Source organism: Psittacula echo (genome assembly GCF_963264785.1).
Source record: "Psittacula echo genome assembly, chromosome: 17".
NCBI classification, from domain to species: Eukaryota; Metazoa; Chordata; class Aves; order Psittaciformes; family Psittacidae; genus Psittacula; species Psittacula echo.
The window spans coordinates 3,512,187-3,531,797 of record NC_137753.1 but is presented as its reverse complement, the minus strand read 5'-3'; the positions used below and the strand labels follow the sequence as shown (position 1 = coordinate 3,531,797).

The 19,611-nt window shown below is 42.4% G+C and overlaps 2 protein-coding genes across 10 annotated transcripts in view; one reads left to right on the top strand and one right to left on the bottom strand.

The window, feature by feature from the left end:
- Window positions 1-19,611, bottom strand: part of MTOR (mechanistic target of rapamycin kinase) — a 64,151-nt gene that overhangs the window by 25,413 nt on the left and 19,127 nt on the right. For all 9 annotated transcript variants that reach the window (XR_013958165.1, XM_080631023.1, XM_080631024.1 and 6 more), the window contains 2 exons: window positions 3,498-3,573; window positions 1,440-1,579 (listed from right to left, as the gene is read on the bottom strand). Coding sequence is in view for 8 of the 9 variants with exons in the window: in XM_080631023.1 (XP_080487149.1) it covers window positions 1,440-1,579; window positions 3,498-3,573 (216 nt within the window). In the remaining variant the exon portion in view is untranslated. The remainder of the gene's footprint in view (window positions 1-1,439; window positions 1,580-3,497; window positions 3,574-19,611) is intronic.
- On the top strand, window positions 13,005-17,898 carry ANGPTL7 (angiopoietin like 7; the record flags this gene model as incomplete). Its single annotated transcript, XM_080631062.1, has 5 exons — window positions 13,005-13,383; window positions 15,053-15,153; window positions 15,489-15,683; window positions 16,532-16,730; window positions 17,729-17,898. 5 exons carry the CDS (start codon window positions 13,005-13,007, stop codon window positions 17,896-17,898), a joined length of 1,044 nt encoding a protein of 347 aa, XP_080487188.1.

Here is a 19,611-nt window from a genome sequence, read left to right as displayed (position 1 = left end):
ATGGATGCTAATACAGTAGTACGGCTCTTGCAGACATAACTGCAACAGAAGACAAATGGCTGGGAACATTTTGGCTGTCCTTCCAAAACATCACTGCACAGAACAGTGAAATAATGATGCTGCATAGCATCAGTTCTGGATTAACTGTCATACTCTGCAAGCAGACTTCAGTAGCACAAAGAGTCAAATTGAACACTATGGAAGAATATCAGTAGGCAAACCACAGAACCCTCAGCCTCAGGATCATGCCCTCTATAGCCAGTTGCAAGGTAGCAAACAGCACTTTGCAAAGGCACCTCTGAGTTGTAGGACATTTGCAGTTCCACAAGAGCAAGTAGACAGTTCTTTGTGAGATTTGACTGCTCTTATCACTACGGATGCATGTTATCTAGCTCCAACAGAAGAAAAGCATCCTTTGGTAGTATATTTGTCAGTGATACATGAATAAGCAGGAGGTTCAGAGGACACTTTTCATAAATACATGTCCTGCAGGAGGGAGAAATTCCATAAATCTCTGGTGGGAACTGCTTATTCCTAGAAAAGAAGACTGAGTAAGAGTAAGAAAAGACGACTGTGCTCAGTTAGAGGATCTATTTCTCCTACTGGAAAAGCTACACCCAATCTGCCTCACCCTCATCTAGAAACAAAAAGGGCAGAAAACGCTGTCAGAATTTGGTTTCTCAAACAGCCCTGTTTCTCTAACAGTAAAATGACTTTAGTAGAGAGGAATCTCCTCCTGTGTGCCACTCCACGGGTTCACGTCAGGACCCATCAGGAGAGAGCTCGTGACATGAAGAGTTCAGTAGGAAGGTGGAACCTGGACCAAAACACATATGCCCCTGGGTAGAACTGCACGCTACAGTGCACAGGATGCCTTCTCCTATTATCTTCTTGGACTTGAACAGGGAGAAAAAGTGAACTAGCAAGCACTAAGTCGCTACCCGTTCACCCTCTCACAAATACTCACTGTAACCAGTTACATGTTGACAGCACACATTTAACATAGGGTTTTTGAAGTACCAAATGTCCACAAAGACAATGCTTAATGAATGCTAAAATAGAGTAATAATGAACAACTCGGCCAGCTACAAGATGGGCAAAAGGGTTTTAAAGTGGGAGTAATTCACCTGGCATAATCTTACACTTACTTACAGACAATTTCACTAACAGTTGTCAAAAGACCATGCATTCTGGATAGCCACAGGTCTGATCATGAATAAATACAGAAATCTCTCACGTTTTAATCAGAGTTTAAAAAGAAGGGCCACAACAAGCTCCTTTTATGATTGCTTTTGACAATTGCTGCCCAGTTAACGTTTCCTGAGAGGTCTCCTCTATTTACAGTTTCTTTCTCTGTTACAAATGGGGTTGATCTGATCATAAGACTGAAGATTCTTTCAGACAGACCTTAACTTATCAGATGGGCATTCCCCTCTTACCATTCACCAAGTGCTTCCAAGCAGCGCATCCGTCCTAGCATCAGCTCAGGATCATCTTTGTTTGTGTCCATCTTCTTGTCATAGGCCACCAGAGCATCTTCCCACTCGTGAAGCTTTTCATACCAGGTAGCTTGAATTTCCTAAGGGGGAAAAAAACCCAAAAACATTCTAAATAAATAGTGGGATTAATACTGATGAGTCTATATTAACTGCTGCAGCTTTTCCTGAAAAATTCTGTGTCTGTGGTGGTCACTTGAGCCTTGTTTTCATTCTAAATATCCTCATGGACTTCTGTGATGCAGCGAAAAGCCTTGAGCTAGAGCAAAACCAGAAATCCTGAGTATTTCTCAACCTGCAGAGAGATGAACTCAGGTTTACCAGAGGGATCAATTCAACATCATCCCTTATTCAGTGCCAGTGAAATACTAGCTCAGTAGCTGGTGCTTTTCTTTTTGGAGAGGGAGAGTGAATGGTGTAGGAAAAAGGATAAATATTCCACTTCCTCTTGTTGCACATGTTTGCATTTAAACAAGAACAACAGTCCTGTGCTCAGGAATGGGTTGGAAAAAACCCAACCCAAAAAGCACACTGTGCGTTTGGGTAGTGCTATACAGAACTTAATACAACAGGTAGTACGACGCTGGGGTCTAATCACAGCCCTCCCAAGGAAAGGCTGTGGTTTGTACCAAAGACTGTAAAAGAAAGCCAAGCAATGATCCTTATCAGCTGCACAAGCTTCTCTTCAGTCTTTGTTTCTAGATTGTTTCTAATTTTCAAGAAATAAAATGCTTTAATACATTTTCCATATTTATCCCTGCCAATGTGTTTTTCTACTCAGTCCTTGGCTGCTCGTGTCTTGACACAGGCTGCAGAATAGATTCTTTCCCCAGCTCTGCAAGCAGGGTCAGTATAAACCATGCTCTGCATGCCAGGTCTTCCACTTAGGACATTTATATACCAGCCTTTATCTTCTCAGCTCACTCACAGTATTTCAAGCAAGTTCCTGAAAGCAGAGCTCACAGCTCCTCTTAATTTCTTTTCACTGCCTGTTCTGGCAAACTCTGTGTTTTGAACTACATTACTGCTAAAAAGTGACGTCAGAATTAGGTAACAGAGAGCTTTGCTCAATCCACCCAAGGAATCATAAAGCTTCAAGGATGTTCTGAAGTCTGTATTTCTGCCAGAAAGGAATTCTTTTCCAGCTTAGGTCAAAACCACACTATATAATACTACACCAGAGACTTCTACCATTTTGTGCTACGTGTTTCCACTTTCTAGTGGTTCCTAATGAAAGAGGCAAATTTACTGTGCTTGCAGGGCTGCCTTCCTTTACCCAATCACCCTAAGGCACTGCAAGAATTATCACTGCAACATCATCTTTTTAACAAAGTAGATGTGGCAGGAGAGCACAGATACTTTAGTCCCTGAACACAACTTAAATGCTTACAAAAAAGAAACAAGAAAGGGAAAAAGGTAAGTCGTGCAGAGAAGGGCACAGAACACACACAGGATGGGGTGATTTTATTTCTCTGAACAGTCAAAGTTGTAAGGGACTGGCTAATCTGCTATTCTACATAATACCTGTGAACTCTCTGACAGGTTCACGTGCCTCCTGGATGAGAGGCCGGAGGCACAACTTCCATTAAATCCTTACCTGGAATGTGTTGATGCAGTTTCTCAAAAGCCCTCAAGCATTTAACGCTTAGAACAGGAACTTGCTCCTTCCCTTCCCAGCTTCTTCTAAATAAAAATACTTATTTTCTCAAGTTGCTAGTTGCCCACAGCTGCATTTAGTGTCAACAAGAGCTGCTAAATTCTCCTCCGAGTCAGGTTATTGCAGCCTTTCCCAGCTATCTTACCCACATGCAGTGTTTGTTAAGTACACAGCATACACCCCCAGTGGCAGCAAGGCACCTTCAGTACAAAAGATGCACTATTATAAGCAGGAATCGGATGGATTAACAAAACCACACTACCACATACACACACACACGAAAAACCTCCACCTACAAACCTCATGAAGACATAAGACACAGAGAGTTATCCAGCAGGACTCACCAGCTCCCCAAAGTGCTTCATGGCATATTCCAGTACCCCAGCAGCTGCTTCTGGCTGTTGCAGTTTATTGTTAATGCTGAAAAGGTAGAAAGAAAGACCATTTCACACAGTTGGCAATAATTAAGGGTTGGTGTGAGCTTCTGCTTGATAATCCCAAGCTCCATCATTTAGAAACACCAATGGAACACCCTTCTTTTTGTTTAAAACTTCCAAGTGAATGATATTTGCAAAACAATAGGTGCACCCCTATTCTCTGCACGTATTCTCAAGGCTTGTTACACAAAACAGTGATGGCATACAATTATCAATTCTAAACAGCAGCCTGCATAGGGGGAAGAATAGTTGCCAATAGTCTGAAAGGCACAATTTCTCAGACTGCACTTAAGAACTCTACAGTACTGATTTTTCCCCTCCTTTCTGTTAAACAGAACACCAACTGCTTTAAACATCAGAGTAGAGGTTTGTATGATCCAGAAAACAATGTAAATCATTAGAACAGTTGACAAAGGTCACCAGGAACACACACAAAAAGTCTGCAACCCTACCTTCAGTTTCATATAGTGCCCCTGCACTGGTGCTAACTAGTACTGGTGCTGCTCTTTTGCTGGCCTTTGCAAGGAATTTGTTGAAGTACAAGCAGACAGGCTACTCACAAACCTGGTTCTCCAGTTCAGCACCATGATATACAGCTATTCTCTTAAATCACATCTATTTCACATTGGGTTTCTGATCTTCCTACCAGAAATAGCTCTGTCTGCACACTGGTGCTTGCTAAATCCCAATCTAATGAGGAAATTAACTTTTTATGAAGCTTCTGCTATTTTATACAGCTTATTTACAGACACACTCTGTTTCATTGCTCTCCTCTTTCCCTAGAGGTACTGGAGAACAAGAAGCACAAGCCATTGAAAGCCATGTCAATGACACTGAGCATGCTACAACACCCCCTTACAGCCCGGTTTAATGCTAGTTAACATTTGGAGTGGAAACAGCATAACCTAAGAAACAAAACATGTCAACTGAAAGCGACACAAAGAGACTTTCAAAGGCCTTTGAATATGCTCCTGTAGATACAGGCAGCTTTCAGAAATGCCCCTTCTTGCCTGCTATCATCACAATGACGGCATATTCCCCCCAACGTGAGAGGCCTGTTGATCAGTGAGCCAAGGAAATCTGTAGTATTAAAAAGAGTACTCTGAACGGACAAAACAGGGAAAGTTTTCTAATGAGTGCTATCTTTTCTGTCTGTGGAGGTTTCCTCTCCTGACAACCAAGGAACCAAGCTCCTGGGCACACTCCGGATATCTGGGAAGGTCAAGTAAAATGCTTCTGGGAACAGGACCTCAGCAAGTTTGCCGATGACACCAAGCTGTGTGGTTCTGTTGATACGCCGGAGGGAAGGGATGCCATTCAGAGGGACCTCGACACGCTTGTGAGGTGGGCTGATGCCAACCTCATGAAGTTTAACCATGCCGAGTGCAAGGTCCTGCATCTGGGTCGGAGCAATCCCAGGCACAGCTACAGGTTGGGCAGAGAATTGATTCAGAGCAGCCCTGCAGAGAAAGACTTGGGGGTGTTTGTTGATGAAAAAATGAACATGAGCCGGCTTCAGTGTGCACTCGCAGCCCAGAAAGCAACCGTATCCTGGGCTGCATCAGGAGGAGCGTGACCAGCAGGTCGAAGGAGGTGATCCTGCCCCTCTACTCTGCTCTCGTGAGACCTCACTTGGAGCATTGTGTGCAGTTGTGGTGTCCTCAACATAAAAAGGACATGGAACTGTTGGAACAAGCCCAGAGGAGGCCACGAGGATGATCAGGGGACTGGAGCACCTCCCATATGGAGACAGGTTGAGAAAGTTGGGGCTGTTCAGCCTGGAGAAGAGAAGGCTGCGTGGAGACCTCAGAGCAGCCTTCCAGTGTCTGAAGGGGGCCTACAAGGATGCTGGGGAGGGACTCTTCATCAGGGACTGTAGTGAGAGGACAAGGGGTAACGGGTTCAAACTGAAACAGGGGAAGTTTAGATTGGATATAAGGAAGAAATTCTTTACTGTGAGGGTGGTGAGGCACTGGAATGGGTTGCCCAGGGAGGTTGTGAATGCTCCATCCCTGGTGGTGTTCAAGGTCGGGTTGGATGAGGCCTTGGGTGGCATGGTTTAGTGTGGGGTGTTCCTGTCCAAGGAAGGGGGGTTGGAACTGGATGATCTTAAAGTCCTTTCCAACCCTAACTATTCTATGATTCTAATGGTTGAGCTCCATCAGATTTAGTCAGGCTGTGAATGCACCATAATCACAGCTCAAGACAGGCACCCAGAAATGGGAAGCACTTGAAATACAGCCATGCCTTTCTTTAGCAAGACAGGCAAAGAATGTACTACCTCCATGCTTCCCAAGGGAAAGCTAGGCAGCAGTGCCTCGTAAAAGTGATAAATGCCTGTCACATTTCATATCCTGATGATTTAACGAGTCATTGGCAGACACATCACTTTCAGCATGTCAGACAGTTCATTACTACCAAGTTATCTTTCTTGTCAACGCTTCCTGACAAAATTGGCCGTTATCTTTTATTCTTCAGCAATTAGCACTGCTCTTTTGCTGATGCTCCCTGCTGCACTCAATTACTCTTTTTTTTATTTCTTACTTCCTTGGCTGTCCAAAGTAGAATTAAATGTTTCAAATCCATCTATGTCTAGATTTAATCAAAGAGAGGGGAAAGAAGGGAAGGGAAAGGAGAAAGACTTTGATTTAAAAGAACACACAGCAGTAGATACAATACTAGGTTGCATTATTAATGATAAATTACTTTCTTTTAACAACATATCTAGCCCACACAGTGAGTAAAGACAGATAATTTTGTGGACTAGAAGAAGCCACTGACTGGGAAATCTCCTATCAGTTAGTGCATATTTTAATGCATCACATTAAGATATATACAAAATGGAGACATTCACTGGCTTAGCAGGAATGGACCTAACCAGAGAAGCACAACTGCCAAGAAGAGTACAACAATCCCTCCAAAGCAAGACACACATCAAAGTGGGTTTTATTAATCTGGCTGAACATTCACTGACTTACTGCTTCACAATCATAAAACCTGGATAATCACAGCACTGTTTTGCTATTCAGCTTGACAGGCTAAAGGAGACACAGTTGCGTGTGGATTAAGTTCTGTTCTTGTGGGACCTCTGACTGCTCCTTCTGATTTGCTGGATTCAGTGTGCTCTGATTGTTGGGAGGATATTGACAACTCTGAAACAATCACTGCTACCACAGCTGGCTGGAATGTGGTTCCAACACTCACAACTCTTGGCACACAAGTTCTCTGAGAGTGGGCTTGCAGATTGTACTGCTCTTGGAAACGCGTTTCCATGTAGAGTCCTGTTGACGCATTCAGAACGCACGTTTAGAAATCATGGAATTCCGTGCTTCCCTACCCTTTCACCTTGTCACATTAAGGCATGGCCCCTCTCCCTGCAGATCTGACCAGGTCTGTGCTCAGCCAGAATCGTCTTCAGTTTTGTAACACTCAAAGCTCCACAGAGCTGTTTTCTAGTTATCATGCTGGAGACTGGACAGAATGAAACACAATACAGAAGAGCATCCCAGCCCATAAGAGGACCCGAAGGACTAATATTCCAGCCAGGCGGAGTTGCCAGGTGGGTTTAGGCAGTGCTGCTGCTGACAATCAGGGCAGTTTACTGGATTAGAACCAGAGGGATAGATTTCCCCCTCTATTTGGATAGAAGATAACTAGAAAACCTTTCTGAATTAAAGGCTGAGGTGAGAAAACATCTCTCAAGATAAAAACATCGCTGCTGGCTAACTCAGCAGACAGTAACTTAAGTCTCTGTTTATCAGGAGATTTCCTTGCAGGCATTCCTAATTCAGGATAATATAAAGTTTAATGCTCCATTCCTGGCAGTGCTCAAGGCCACGCTGGACAGAGTCTTGGGTGACATGGTCTAGTGTGAAGTGTCCCTGCCCATGGCAGGGGGTTGGAACTGGATGATCTTAAGGTCCTTTCCAATCCAAACCATTCTATGATTAAGGTGAGAATCAATTATTCTCCCTATCCACTGAGGGTAGAACATACTCCTTTGCTCATTTTTGTTTAAATAGAAAAAAGCCACCACTACACTTACTTTACTTGAAGGCTCAGCAGCAGGCCATAGAAGATGACTACTGTACCTCTTTCTTGGAAGTCTGTAGCTATAGATTTGGTAGGTCATAGGCTACGTATGTCACCTACCAGGAAAAGGCCAAAGTATCCTGCTATGCTGGTATGGACTGCCAGAGTCTTCCAGCATTAATGCTCAAGTGAAATATTTCAAAATCATTTTAAATGCCACATGTACATACATAAACTGTCCTGAAAATATTTGAAGACAGAGCTGTCCTCATGTCTGCACCATTATATACTATTAAAATGGGAGTCCATAGAAACAACAAGATTTCCTAAGTCCTTTCCAACCCTAACTATTCTATGATTCTATATCAAAAAGATTTTTATATACTTTGAACTAATGCACTCATTTCACTCTTTAATAGCCACCACTTGATTTCACAACTTATGCAATAACCAAAGTGATGAGAAGATACAACAAAACAAGACTAGATCCTTATGCTTCCCTTCAAAATGAGGATTAATCAGGTGATAGATAGGAATCAGTTTTGCAAGTTTTGCAGGAGTTTGCCCCAGCTGGACTCAATACACAACTGCATATCTGAGCACAGCAGAATTAAACCTGACATCAATCACAACAGCGAAAGTAATTACATCTTTCAACAGAGCATTTTCAGGAAGTCCCAAGCCTATCTGTGAGGGAACACACACCTTTCCTATTGCCAGAAAGCATCTCAAAATGAGGGAGAGAAACCTTCATTTTGCAATAAAACAGCTTGTGTGCAAAGTCTAGAGAAGCCAAATTCTTCTTTATGTTAGACTCCCCAAGTCTGTTCAATCAGCTCCTCTCTGTGACAGATTTTAACAGCCTAAGCCAAGCTTGCTTTTCCTTCTGAAGCAGCACTGAGAGCTTGACTCCGGGATTAGAAGTGGATGCCTTGCTACTTTGTGGATACTCTGGGGAACAGATAATCCTCTGGCAAAAGGAATTGGCTTTGTTGGCCAGTTTCCCCAGTGCATGTTCAGGCATCCCAGAGTCCTTGATTGAACAAACCTCAGAAAACAACCAAGTGCCCCCAAATAACTCTAAACCCCAATAAAATTCCATCACACCACTGGAAATTATTCCTATGCTGGGAACAAACACATTTGAGAAACCAATACCAGCAAAGAGCTGTTTTCAATAAAGCTGTGATGATGGACTGCTTTACAGGCCAGACCAGCAGCCCTTCATCTTTCAGCAAGGGTGCACTGCACTGTTCACAGGCATTAAAATTGGCCAAATTCCTAATCTTGATGGAAATGCTTGTAAACCAAATAAAACCATTCCTGAGCTGTGAAAGGGAAATAGGAGAATTTTATTACTGTCACAAGGAAACTCTCAGCCAGCCTTGCTGCTCAGCCTGCAAAGGCTGCTGTATCACCTAGTCTTTATTAACCAGATTCAGTGCAGGCAGAGAAGAAAAACAACTGGCAAGGAAGATATTTAGCAGACAAAGGTGAAACACAAAGCCAAAGTCTTCATGTAGTGCTCATGCAAAGAACAGATACATTAAATAAAGAAACCACAAATGATTGCAGGAAGTATCAGTGTTTTGCTTCTCATCAGGCCCTCTCACTTGTACCACCAGTTCCTACTGAACTTCACAGATTTACAATTACTTACAGTAGGCAACAATTGTATTTGACTTTACTAGGCATTAGTCATTACTGCAAAGCTATTGCAGAGTGAGTGTTAGCACATTCACAAGCAGCTCCAAAACCTGAGGTGAACAGTTTCCCACCTCCTGGGAGGGGAAAGCTGTGCTTCACAGAGCCTTGATAAAGTGTGGACTCTGAGTGCTGATGAGAGCCTTTGCCACCTCAGCAAGCACCAGGAATGCCTCATTCGAAGCATTTGCCGGATGCATATTAAAGGGTTTGCAATGACTGGCTACCAAATAAATAGCCACAGGGCACTGAGCTCTTCTTGTCTCAGCTTCACATACACCTGCCAGAACAGCTTCCCAGAGAAAGCAGTTATTTAAACCCACCTGATTTAATCCAGCCCTCCAGGGATAAGAGATACCTGGTTCTAATCAAGTAATACTAATATACTTGCATTTGGTAACATCAACCAACATTATAAGTAAGCATAGGGTATATGCAAACTGCAACCATGTTTAGATTCTATTCTCCCAGTCACATCAAACCTACATAGTTAACAAAGTCAAAAAGGATCTGCCTCAAGTTCTTGACTTTAGGATCTCATCTTTTAAGCTACCATGTAGCAAAATGTTTCCACATACAAAATATAACAGAGGAAAACTAGGACAATAGATTTCAGACTAAATGATACTGGATTTCTCTAAAAGTATTGGGGGAAATGAGAAAAATAGGACTAGGACCTACTCCATAATCATGGAACTAGTTTATCCCTTTCTATGTCCAAAATGATGCCTCTTTCCAAAATGCAATAGGATTCTGAATTCAAGTTGTTAAGTACACCAGTACATAACAGCGGAACGGTTTCCTATAGACTGTCAACTTCTACAGATGATCTGATCTGGCAATGACTAACATCAGCAGCTATTGCTGCCTAAGTGACTACATTCAGTTCTCCATGCAGCACAGAAAGATTCACCTTTCAGATACTCATAAAGAAGTCAAAGTCCATTAAGGCGAAGGTCTCTGCCAAAAGAGATCTGTCTGCCCAAATCCCTCTTAACGCTTCCTCAAAAGTAATGACAGATGGAAGTTTTGTGCTTTTTTCCATTCCTATATAGTATGTCTGTTTTCACCCCCTTACACAGCACAAGGAAGCATTATCTCTGTTCTAAAACAGGTGAATCAAAATATGCAAGTCCCTGGCTGCCTCATCTCCAATTAAATACTTCAGTTTAGATAGGGGATTTTGAGGCCTTTCTGCACTGTTTCCTAACATCTGTGTGCAAATTTGGCTAAATCTTGGATCCTTCCAAAACATGTACAAGGAATGAATGCATGGACCTACCAGTGGCTCCCCTCTTCCACATCTGCCCCTCATGATGCAAGCGCGAGTGAAATTCAGACTGTGTATGACACAAGTGTTATGGTGAATGAGAGCAGCAGAATAGATCTTATTAACATGATGGGGGTGTTAGCAGGGTGGCTTTTTGGGGTGGAGAAGCCAGAGTCTGGCCTGCCCTATTCTTTGTTCCAACTTTGACAAAAAATATGTTTCTCATCATAGGAAGCCTGAGAAGAATTTGCCCCCGGGAATGATAGAAGCTTCAGCTGGAAGAGGGCTCAGACAGGATTAGAGGCAGAACAAAAAGGTCAGGCTTTCATCTGTGTGCAGTGGCACTTTCTGGTCTGAAGTATAAAAAGCGATTTTGCTATGGAAGGTTTCTGGAATGTCCACCACAAAAACATGACTGAAGCCTAAGGTCTGCTGTGGAGGTATCCTCAGTGCTTGAACCAAGTTGTACTTGCATATCTCAAGTCCAATACCACATCGTGGCCTCACCAGTTGGTATTAGAGTGGTTTCTATCTGAAGTACAGCACGCAGACATTCAGCTACAAGGAAACTCAAGGCACTCATGCTGCCTGTTTAGAGATCTCTTATTCTGACCTCCTCCAAAAGATCTGCTCTTCTTCCTCTAAGAAAATTCAGGTTTATGAAACATTTGTGTTCATATTCCACCCCTTCAGTGCTTTGATGCTGTCAGCTTCCTAAACCTCTGTAGCCTGTGGGGTTTCTCATTACTATTCTGCAGAAAAACTATTAGCCAGCTGTGGTACAAATCAGAAGCAGAAACAAAGCATCTAGCAGTAAGTGTAGCAAAGCTAAGGAGAGAGAGAAATTGCATCAAGAAACTGTGCTTCCTACTTCTCCAAAATGGATGTGAGATCACCAGGCATTTTCTAATCAAGCAGAAATCCTGCAGCCACTTTGGATCAACAAGAGAAGTCTAGCTGGGATAGCACATCTCAGTTAGGTTTCTCCTCTTTTTCTTTGCAAAAGGAACAAAGAAAGGAGCTTTCTTTTGTTCTCTTGGTCACCAAGAAGCTTTCACGGCATTTGCCCCAGGAGCAGATACATGAACCATTTACTCCTTCATTTTGCATCTTACCTCTGCCACTTGTCACAATCAGAGAGGAAGATGCAAGAACTCACACTTTGGGCAATGCCAAAGCAGCTGCCTTGTGGAGAAACAACTTATCCATAAGGATCTAGAGCAAAAACTGCAGACCTTTTGCAAAGAGCTGCACCATTGCTGGAACAGTTCCACTCTGGGATCAGTTACAATCAACTTTGGAACTGCTGAAAGATATAAAAGAGGAGACTGGAAGTTGCTATCTCAGCCAACTGATACTTGCCCTATACTCTAAGTGTCTAAAGATTTAAGCTTCACTCTTAAATCTACACTTTATGTAACTGTGGACATTTTACTTACCCACAGATTTTCCCCTCTAAATCCTGTTAACAAACTGGCCTCCCTAATACTGGAGTTAGATCACATTGCCCGTAAAGAAACCCACCTCTTGTCAATTGTAAGTAAATTGTCTTTCAGCATTACTTAATGTCCTTTTGCTTGTCCACTATGAGTAAACACAGGCGTGGGTTTTGACTTAGATGTTTTGCAGACTTCTTTCCATCCTACCCTCGCATATCCCATCTCTAAGAATAGCAGCACTGAATGCTACAAAACAGATAGTGCAGAGACACCAGTCTCCAGAGGGAGGAGGATTAGATGCTAAACAGATGAATTGGCCACAATATTATGTAAATTAAGAAAAACTGCAAGCATAGAGTTACCCCCTCAGCTTCTGGTACTGGGAGGACTTGTTGCAGCTGGGGCTACCAGCTAGGGAGTTACATTCCCTGAACTTTCATAAACTCATCCTGTTGGGACAGACTTTTCACATTCTGGACCTCTAGTGCTCCTCTGATGTTACTGAAGCACCAGAACAAGTCACCAAGAGGGCTTCAATCCAACAGGCAATAATTGCTGGAAAAACTCTGCATTTCGTAGCCCTCCACCACACCCTTTCGACACAGAACTGAGCGAAGTCTCTCCTGCTCTCCCCAAGCTTTTTTTGGCTGAAACCTGTTCCAGTTTCACCCTGTAAACACCTGATAGGAACAGATGAACTGGGAGGGGCCAGAAAGCTCTTCATAGCTCCAGGGGGGTGGAGGTAAACACCAAATTGCATAAAAGATGCTTTGAGACAGACTTCCAAAGTACATAGGCTCTGACAGGACGGGTCTGAAAAAAGGCTGCTTCTTCAGGCTCCACCTTCAGAGACTCCCTTCATTGGAAGAAAGCTAGGTACTGTAGCACTCGCAACCAACTTCATACCTACCCCAGCTGCATTCAGACTACCCACAGCCAGCTGGAAGTTTTCTGTTGCTGTAAGCAAAAATGCCAGCAAGATCCAGTGCTCAGCTGGCCTGGCTCTGCATTGTCACTGTGTCTGTGGCAATCTACCCAGCGCTGCTGCAGAAGCCTCCTAAAAGGAGGACGCTCAATGGGAATGTACAGTCCAAGTTGACAGGCTGCTGTGATGAGATTAAAGAGCTCAAGCTGCAAGTAGCCAACCTGAGCAGAATGCTGCAGGAGCTGAGCAAGAAGCAGGAAGGCGACTGGGTGAACGTGGTCATGCAAGTGATGGAGCTGGAAGGGAGCACCAAGCAGATGGAGTCCCGCCTCATTGATGCTGAGAGCAAATACTCCGAAATGAACAACCAGATAGATATCATGCAGCTTCAGGCAGCTCAGACGGTCACGCAAACTTCAGCTGGTAAGGAGGGAGTCACCAAGCTCCCAGATACACCTCTTGATGCTCAGAATGAACTTATGACTAGTTCTTAATGCTAGCATGTCCCACTAACGGGATTAGCAAGTGTGCATTCTGAATGCTTCTGCTTAAAGTACTTCTGTAGGTAGGTGATACTGAGAAAACCAGTTTGGATTCATCTGTCAGAAGTGCAAAGATCCAGCTGTATTTTAATATCTGTATGTTTGTTACTAAGGAATGGGAAAACTGAGCAGGGACTGTATCTGTACAGGGAGGAACTCAGTCTAACAGTTCATTTTCTAAGCACTACAGTACCTATCCAAAAAGGAAGGGAGCTGGCTCTGTCACAGAATGGCTCTGGCAGCAATATCCTCTGCGTTCACAGTGCTGACAGGGGACTAGAAGTTGGTAAAACAACTAAAAATGCTGTCCAAGCCTTCCTGAGGCTTGTAACTATATCTTTATGACTATCTTGAAACCCGAGTAAAAGAGTTATTCGTTATTTGACTGATCAGTCACAAACATTCAAGGCTGCAGATGATGCAAGATGCAAACTGTGATACAAGCCTAGCCAGAGCAGTTAAACTGTTCCAAACCCTCTCTTCCCCCAGGGGAAATTTCACTGCACAGAGCGATTGCACAGGCCTGTCCCGAGCATGGCATGCAGGTGCATTTTGTAGGTCAGCTATCTGTAAAACCACTTCCAGAAGAAAGCATCTTTTTAGATGACTTTTCTCCTAAAATTAAATCCACTGCAATATGTTTAAAGCTTCCTTTAAAATCCACTGCTGTTTTCTGGGAGAACTGGGTTTGCCAAAAGATTTCACTTACATTTTTTATTTATTTTTTTTAAACGCAAAGGAAAAACTTTTAAATCTATTTACTAAATTCTTCTTCCCTAAAGTTCCACTTGGCTAGTTTTGACACACCACTGTTTACTGGAGGTCTTTACTATTATACCATAATGAGTCTCTTTGGAGCTGTGTAAAGGTATTTAAACCAGATGTGTCCCGTCTCACCTCACCAGGTAAGAGACACATAGTCTATACTGAACTGAAAGCTGTCAGAATGGATAAAGCCTTGCTTCAGCTGGTTTATCCTCCTCAGAAGAATAGCTGTGCATTTCCTTATTGTCAAGGCAGCTCCTGCAGAGGGAGGAAAGTAGGCTGGCAGAGACTGACACACTGACTGCAGCTAAAAGCCACCAGCTCTGTCATAGGCTCTGGTGCAAAACATGCTGAGCAAATAGGCTTCATCCACAAACCTGGCTAACCTGCTCAAGCACCAGGCTGAGCTTCATCAATTTGGCAGCAGGCCTTGCCATTCTATTAGATGACCCATTATTGTTTGGGAGGAGGACAGCAAATAAATATCTTTTTACCTTCCAGCAAGTGGTAGCAATGGGAAGAGAAACTGCAGATTGCTCTTTGGATAGGAGAGGCAAAAAACAAACCCAAACCCCCCATCAAAGTCCCAGTGCTACAACCTCTTTTTCCAACACATGCATTGATCAAAACTAAACCATTTTGGAAAACATGAGACTTGTGGAAGTCGTCTTCACTTATTACTCCTTGTATTACAAATTAAGCTTCCCAGAAACCACCCTTATGGTTTCCTATGGAAAGTTGTTCCTGCTGTTCACATTCTTACTCTCTGCTTCCTATTCAAGTAGATGCTGTCTATGACTGCTCTTCACTCTACCAGAGGAACTACCGGATCTCTGGGGTTTACAAGCTACCTCCTGATGAATTTTTGGGGAGTCCAGAGCTGGAGGTAAGGATGTCAAGTACACAATGTATTTTGCATGTCTTTTCACATATAATCAAGAAATACTCACCTACTGCAGGGATGAAAAGAGTGCATACTGCGTTATGATACCCTACGCTCTGAATCAGTATCTTTAAGCAAACTTAAAGGAAGTAAAGAATGTACGTTTAAAACAGAAAAGAGAAAAGGAGTTCATTTAACTTTTTTTTTCCATGAATTAAAGAAGGAAAAGAGGAATTTTTTCAAGTTGTGTAATCTGGAACAATGTCTTGTCTTGTGTTAAGAGAACTGAACCTTCCTAAATCTACTGACAAGTAAACACTGCATTTTTCCTGCTGTAGGTGTTCTGTGACATGGAGACAGACAGAGGTGGCTGGACTATCATCCAGAGACGTAAAGTTGGTTTGACATCTTTCAATAGGGACTGGAAACAGTACAAGGAAGGATTTGGCAATATTCGGGGAGATTTCTGGCTGGGAAATGAGAATATCTACAGACTTTCAAGGCGCCCCACTGTTCTGCGAGTAGAGCTGGAGGTAATCAATAAGCACTTAATTTCAGCAGAAAAAAAAGCTTTGAATACAAAGTGATTTCCCAGTAGCACATACCATCTCCTCTCTCTATAGGAGGCCCAAAGAATTTGCATGCTTTAATTGCAGGAGAAGGAAGTAGGATAGACCTAGTGCTACATTCAAGGACAACACAGAATTACGTTTTCTACCCCAAAGTCAGTAGGACAACCTTCCATCTGTATACAGATTGTGTCTCAGGGAACTTGTGGGGCTCTAGAGAATCCTGTGAAACCCACTGCAGAGATCAAACTGCTGACCACCTCAGATGCAAAGATTCACAGAGATGTTCCATAAAGTTTTAAAGACTGAATGTTTTCCTTTTGCAGAACTTTCTTCCAGCCTGTATACAAGAGTTTGCACTGTGTTACTTCACAACAATGTCTACAGTCTATTAAAGGCTTGGGTTTGACTTAAAGTAGGTTTATAGCTGGTACAATAGTTTTGAGGGATGAGATATGTATAATGGAAAAAGTGAGCCAAAAGGCTTTATGTCTGAAAGTGAGTGTTTCTGAGAGGAAAACAAAGTTGCTTGAGGCAGCACACTATGAGACAAGGACTTTGAATGGAAGAGCTGCACAGCAGGTCTCCATATATGTTGTTTAATACCAGTGTAGGCAAGACTTGGAAATATAATGCTTTGCTCTGGAAAGTTTCTTTGCCTTAAAAGGGAAGTTTCTGCAGCAGAAAAAATACTCATGAAAAATCCAGGACTGAAAAAATATATGTAACATACACTGCATGTAGCAACAAACAGTGAGGTTTTTCATAACTACTCTAATAGGACCTATTTCTTCTTCACTGTTCTGTGGCAGGACTGGGAAGGCAACATACGCTATGCACAATATAAGCAGTTCACCCTGAGCAATGAAATCAACAGCTATCGCCTTTTTGTGGGGAACTACACTGGCAACACAGGGCGGGACTCCCTCAGGTACCACAACAACACAGCCTTCAGCACGAAGGACAAGGACAATGACAAGTGTGTGGATGACTGTGCCCAGTTCCGTAAAGGTAAAACATGAACAAACACCTTCCTGTCCCAAGAGAGCTCCTGGGCAATTCGTAGAGAGCCCAAGATTCCCTCATCACAAGTAACTAGTAAGGAGCATCTGGATGGCAAATGAAGGGAGGAGAGGTGATCAACTCTGGAATACCCACTTGCCAGTTATGTGGGCAATTTGGCACTTAAAGCTGATTTACACAAAGCCAGACTGTATGTTATAGACATCAGCACTCTTCAAATGATTGAGTGCATGTTCTCACCTACACCTACTGTTATCCAGCCCATTATGCCTATATCGGATGTTGATGCAATTCAGTGACGCAGGAATTTATTCCTGTGAAAGATCTTTTTGTTTTCTTTTATAAGGTTTCAAGTTCTAGTATCAGGAACTTGTAATTACTCTCCTATATTATTATCCTACTTGCACTTCAACGTTTCACCTGAATTCCTATCTTTATTTCTACCTTAAAGAGCCTCTAATGAGGTTACTCTTTTCATCCAATTTATTATCTTTATAGGAGGTCTGTCACACAGATAATTGCCTTCACTGCATCTTGCCCTTTATTTTTAATTTCCCCATTATGCCCACACATGACGTGCAAATAAAATTGTTGGTATCAGCCCCAATAAAATAGTGCAGCTTACTTGCAGTGTGCAGAGACCTTTTAAATGCTTTAAGATGCCCAAGCTAAGATCCCAAGCTAATTTCCTAAGCTAACTCTCACAGAGACAGAAAAATGTCAAGGAAATATTAGAAGAGATATGTGCAACTAAATGAACAACCACTGGACTAATCTGACGATGGAACTGTGATGCTTTTATGCATTTAGTATCCATGTTAAATTTTGGATTTACCTGCAATCCCAGCTACAAAGGCTCCAGGGATTAAATGCTGCATTCTGGTCACTCTCCTCTGGAAAGAGCAGTAATCCTTATGATGAATACAAAACATACCTGTTTTAAGTAAATGACTCACCAGGAATCTATTCATTTGTGTTTTTAAAAGGTGGATATTGGTACAATTGCTGCACAGACTCCAATCTGAATGGGGTTTACTATCGGAAAGGAGAACACACCAAGAACATGGATGGGATCACCTGGTACGGATGGCATGGATCAACCTATTCCCTGAAGAGAGTTGAGATGAAGATCCGGCCAGAGGATTTCAAACCATAGAGAGAACCCGTATCTGTTTGTACAGTTTCATTATGCTACTGCACAGAAGGTGGGCAATGAACTGCTCAAAAATCAGCCAAATAATAGTTCATTTCATCTAATATGTACAACAGCTACATATTGGCTATGTGCACACACAGACTCTAAGGCACATTAAGTACAAGTCACAGCCATTCCTGTTATCAGGGCTCGGACTTACTTCCTCCTCTTCAGATTCTTTCCAAAGGGAAAAAAATGCTGTGTTAGAATAGGTTATAACTGAATGCACTTCCAGCACCTTCAAAAAACCTACTGGTGTGTTTTCACTAGCACTGTGGCTAGTGGGTTGCCTTAGTGTTAACCAGCCAGGCAGGGACTGAATAAAGAAAGCCCCCTTGTTACCACTTCTTCAGTGTGTAGAGTAAGCATTCCTAACTCCTTCCAAAAGAGACTCAAATCACAACAACATATTCATTTCAAGCCAGATTCACCTTTCTTTAGGGTATAATATGTGGTTTACATTCCGCCAGAGGAAAAAATGAAGCTCAAAGATTTTGGATTAGTTAGCACTGCCCAGGTTCTCTTCAGTTTTACTGCTGTCTCCTGCTGCTGCATCAAGTCAGTCCCCACAGAGAGCTGCACCCAGCAGATAGTAAACCTGGAGAAAGGATTTGTCCCATATGCTCTGTGATACTTATTCCTATTCACAGATGACCTAAAAGCTGATAAACTAGAAAGCAACTTTCGGGGCTGCCACCAAATTATGTTCAGGTTAGAGCATAAGTGTGCTGTATGTCACTAAGACTAAGAGAGAACAACAGATTAGCAAAAGAAGTCCAGACCTGGCCATCCAGCCAAAAACCTCAACTCCAACACTTAAAACCACTGTATCCATAAGCAAAACACTAGTACACACTAGAGAATCCAGGAATGATGTTATGTAAAACACACAGAATGTTTCTCCTTTACATAACACAGTGTTAAAAATAACAGATAAAAAAAAGAAAGAGACTACTCCTGTCACCAAACTGTTATTTGAATATGTCGGAAAAGACAGTTATTGTATTAACATATCTATTAAAATATCTATTTTTATTCACCTTAAAGAGAGTTTCAATCTAATTTAAACTGTTCAGTGGTGTGTGAAATGGGAGTTACTGATGTCTTGGGAATTGCCTTACATGTGTTTGACTATTCATACTGGAAACTTGAGCTGTGTGGAACTAGAGTTGGAATTATTTTAACTGTGGTCTATAAAATGGATTTTGAAAGGTTTCAAAGCTTTTCCAATTCTAATAAATTGCCTTTCATTTTTAATTCTGTTTTACTTCGAGTCCGCTCCTTAACTTGCTTTTTGATACACACAGAAAGAGCTGCACCTGAGGCCAGGAAAGGGAATACAATTAATTCTGTACTTATCTCAGGAAAAAAATAAGAGAGGACAAAGGGTGAAAGAATAAAAGAGGGAAAAGACCCCAGGAAAGCACAACTCCCAGGAAGTGGGAGGGCTGAAAAACATCACAAACAAAGCTAAAGCCATCTCAAATGGTAGAGTTCACATTTCTGTGAGGTGAAACCGAGATACATGCTTTAAACCATGTAGTTTAGTACCAAATCCTGTGCAGGTATTTCAGGCTAACACCTTTCTTGTGGACAAAACTCAGGAAACAATACACTCTTCTTATAATATCTTCTACTTGATACATGGAGAGTGAGACCTATCTAAGCTGGATG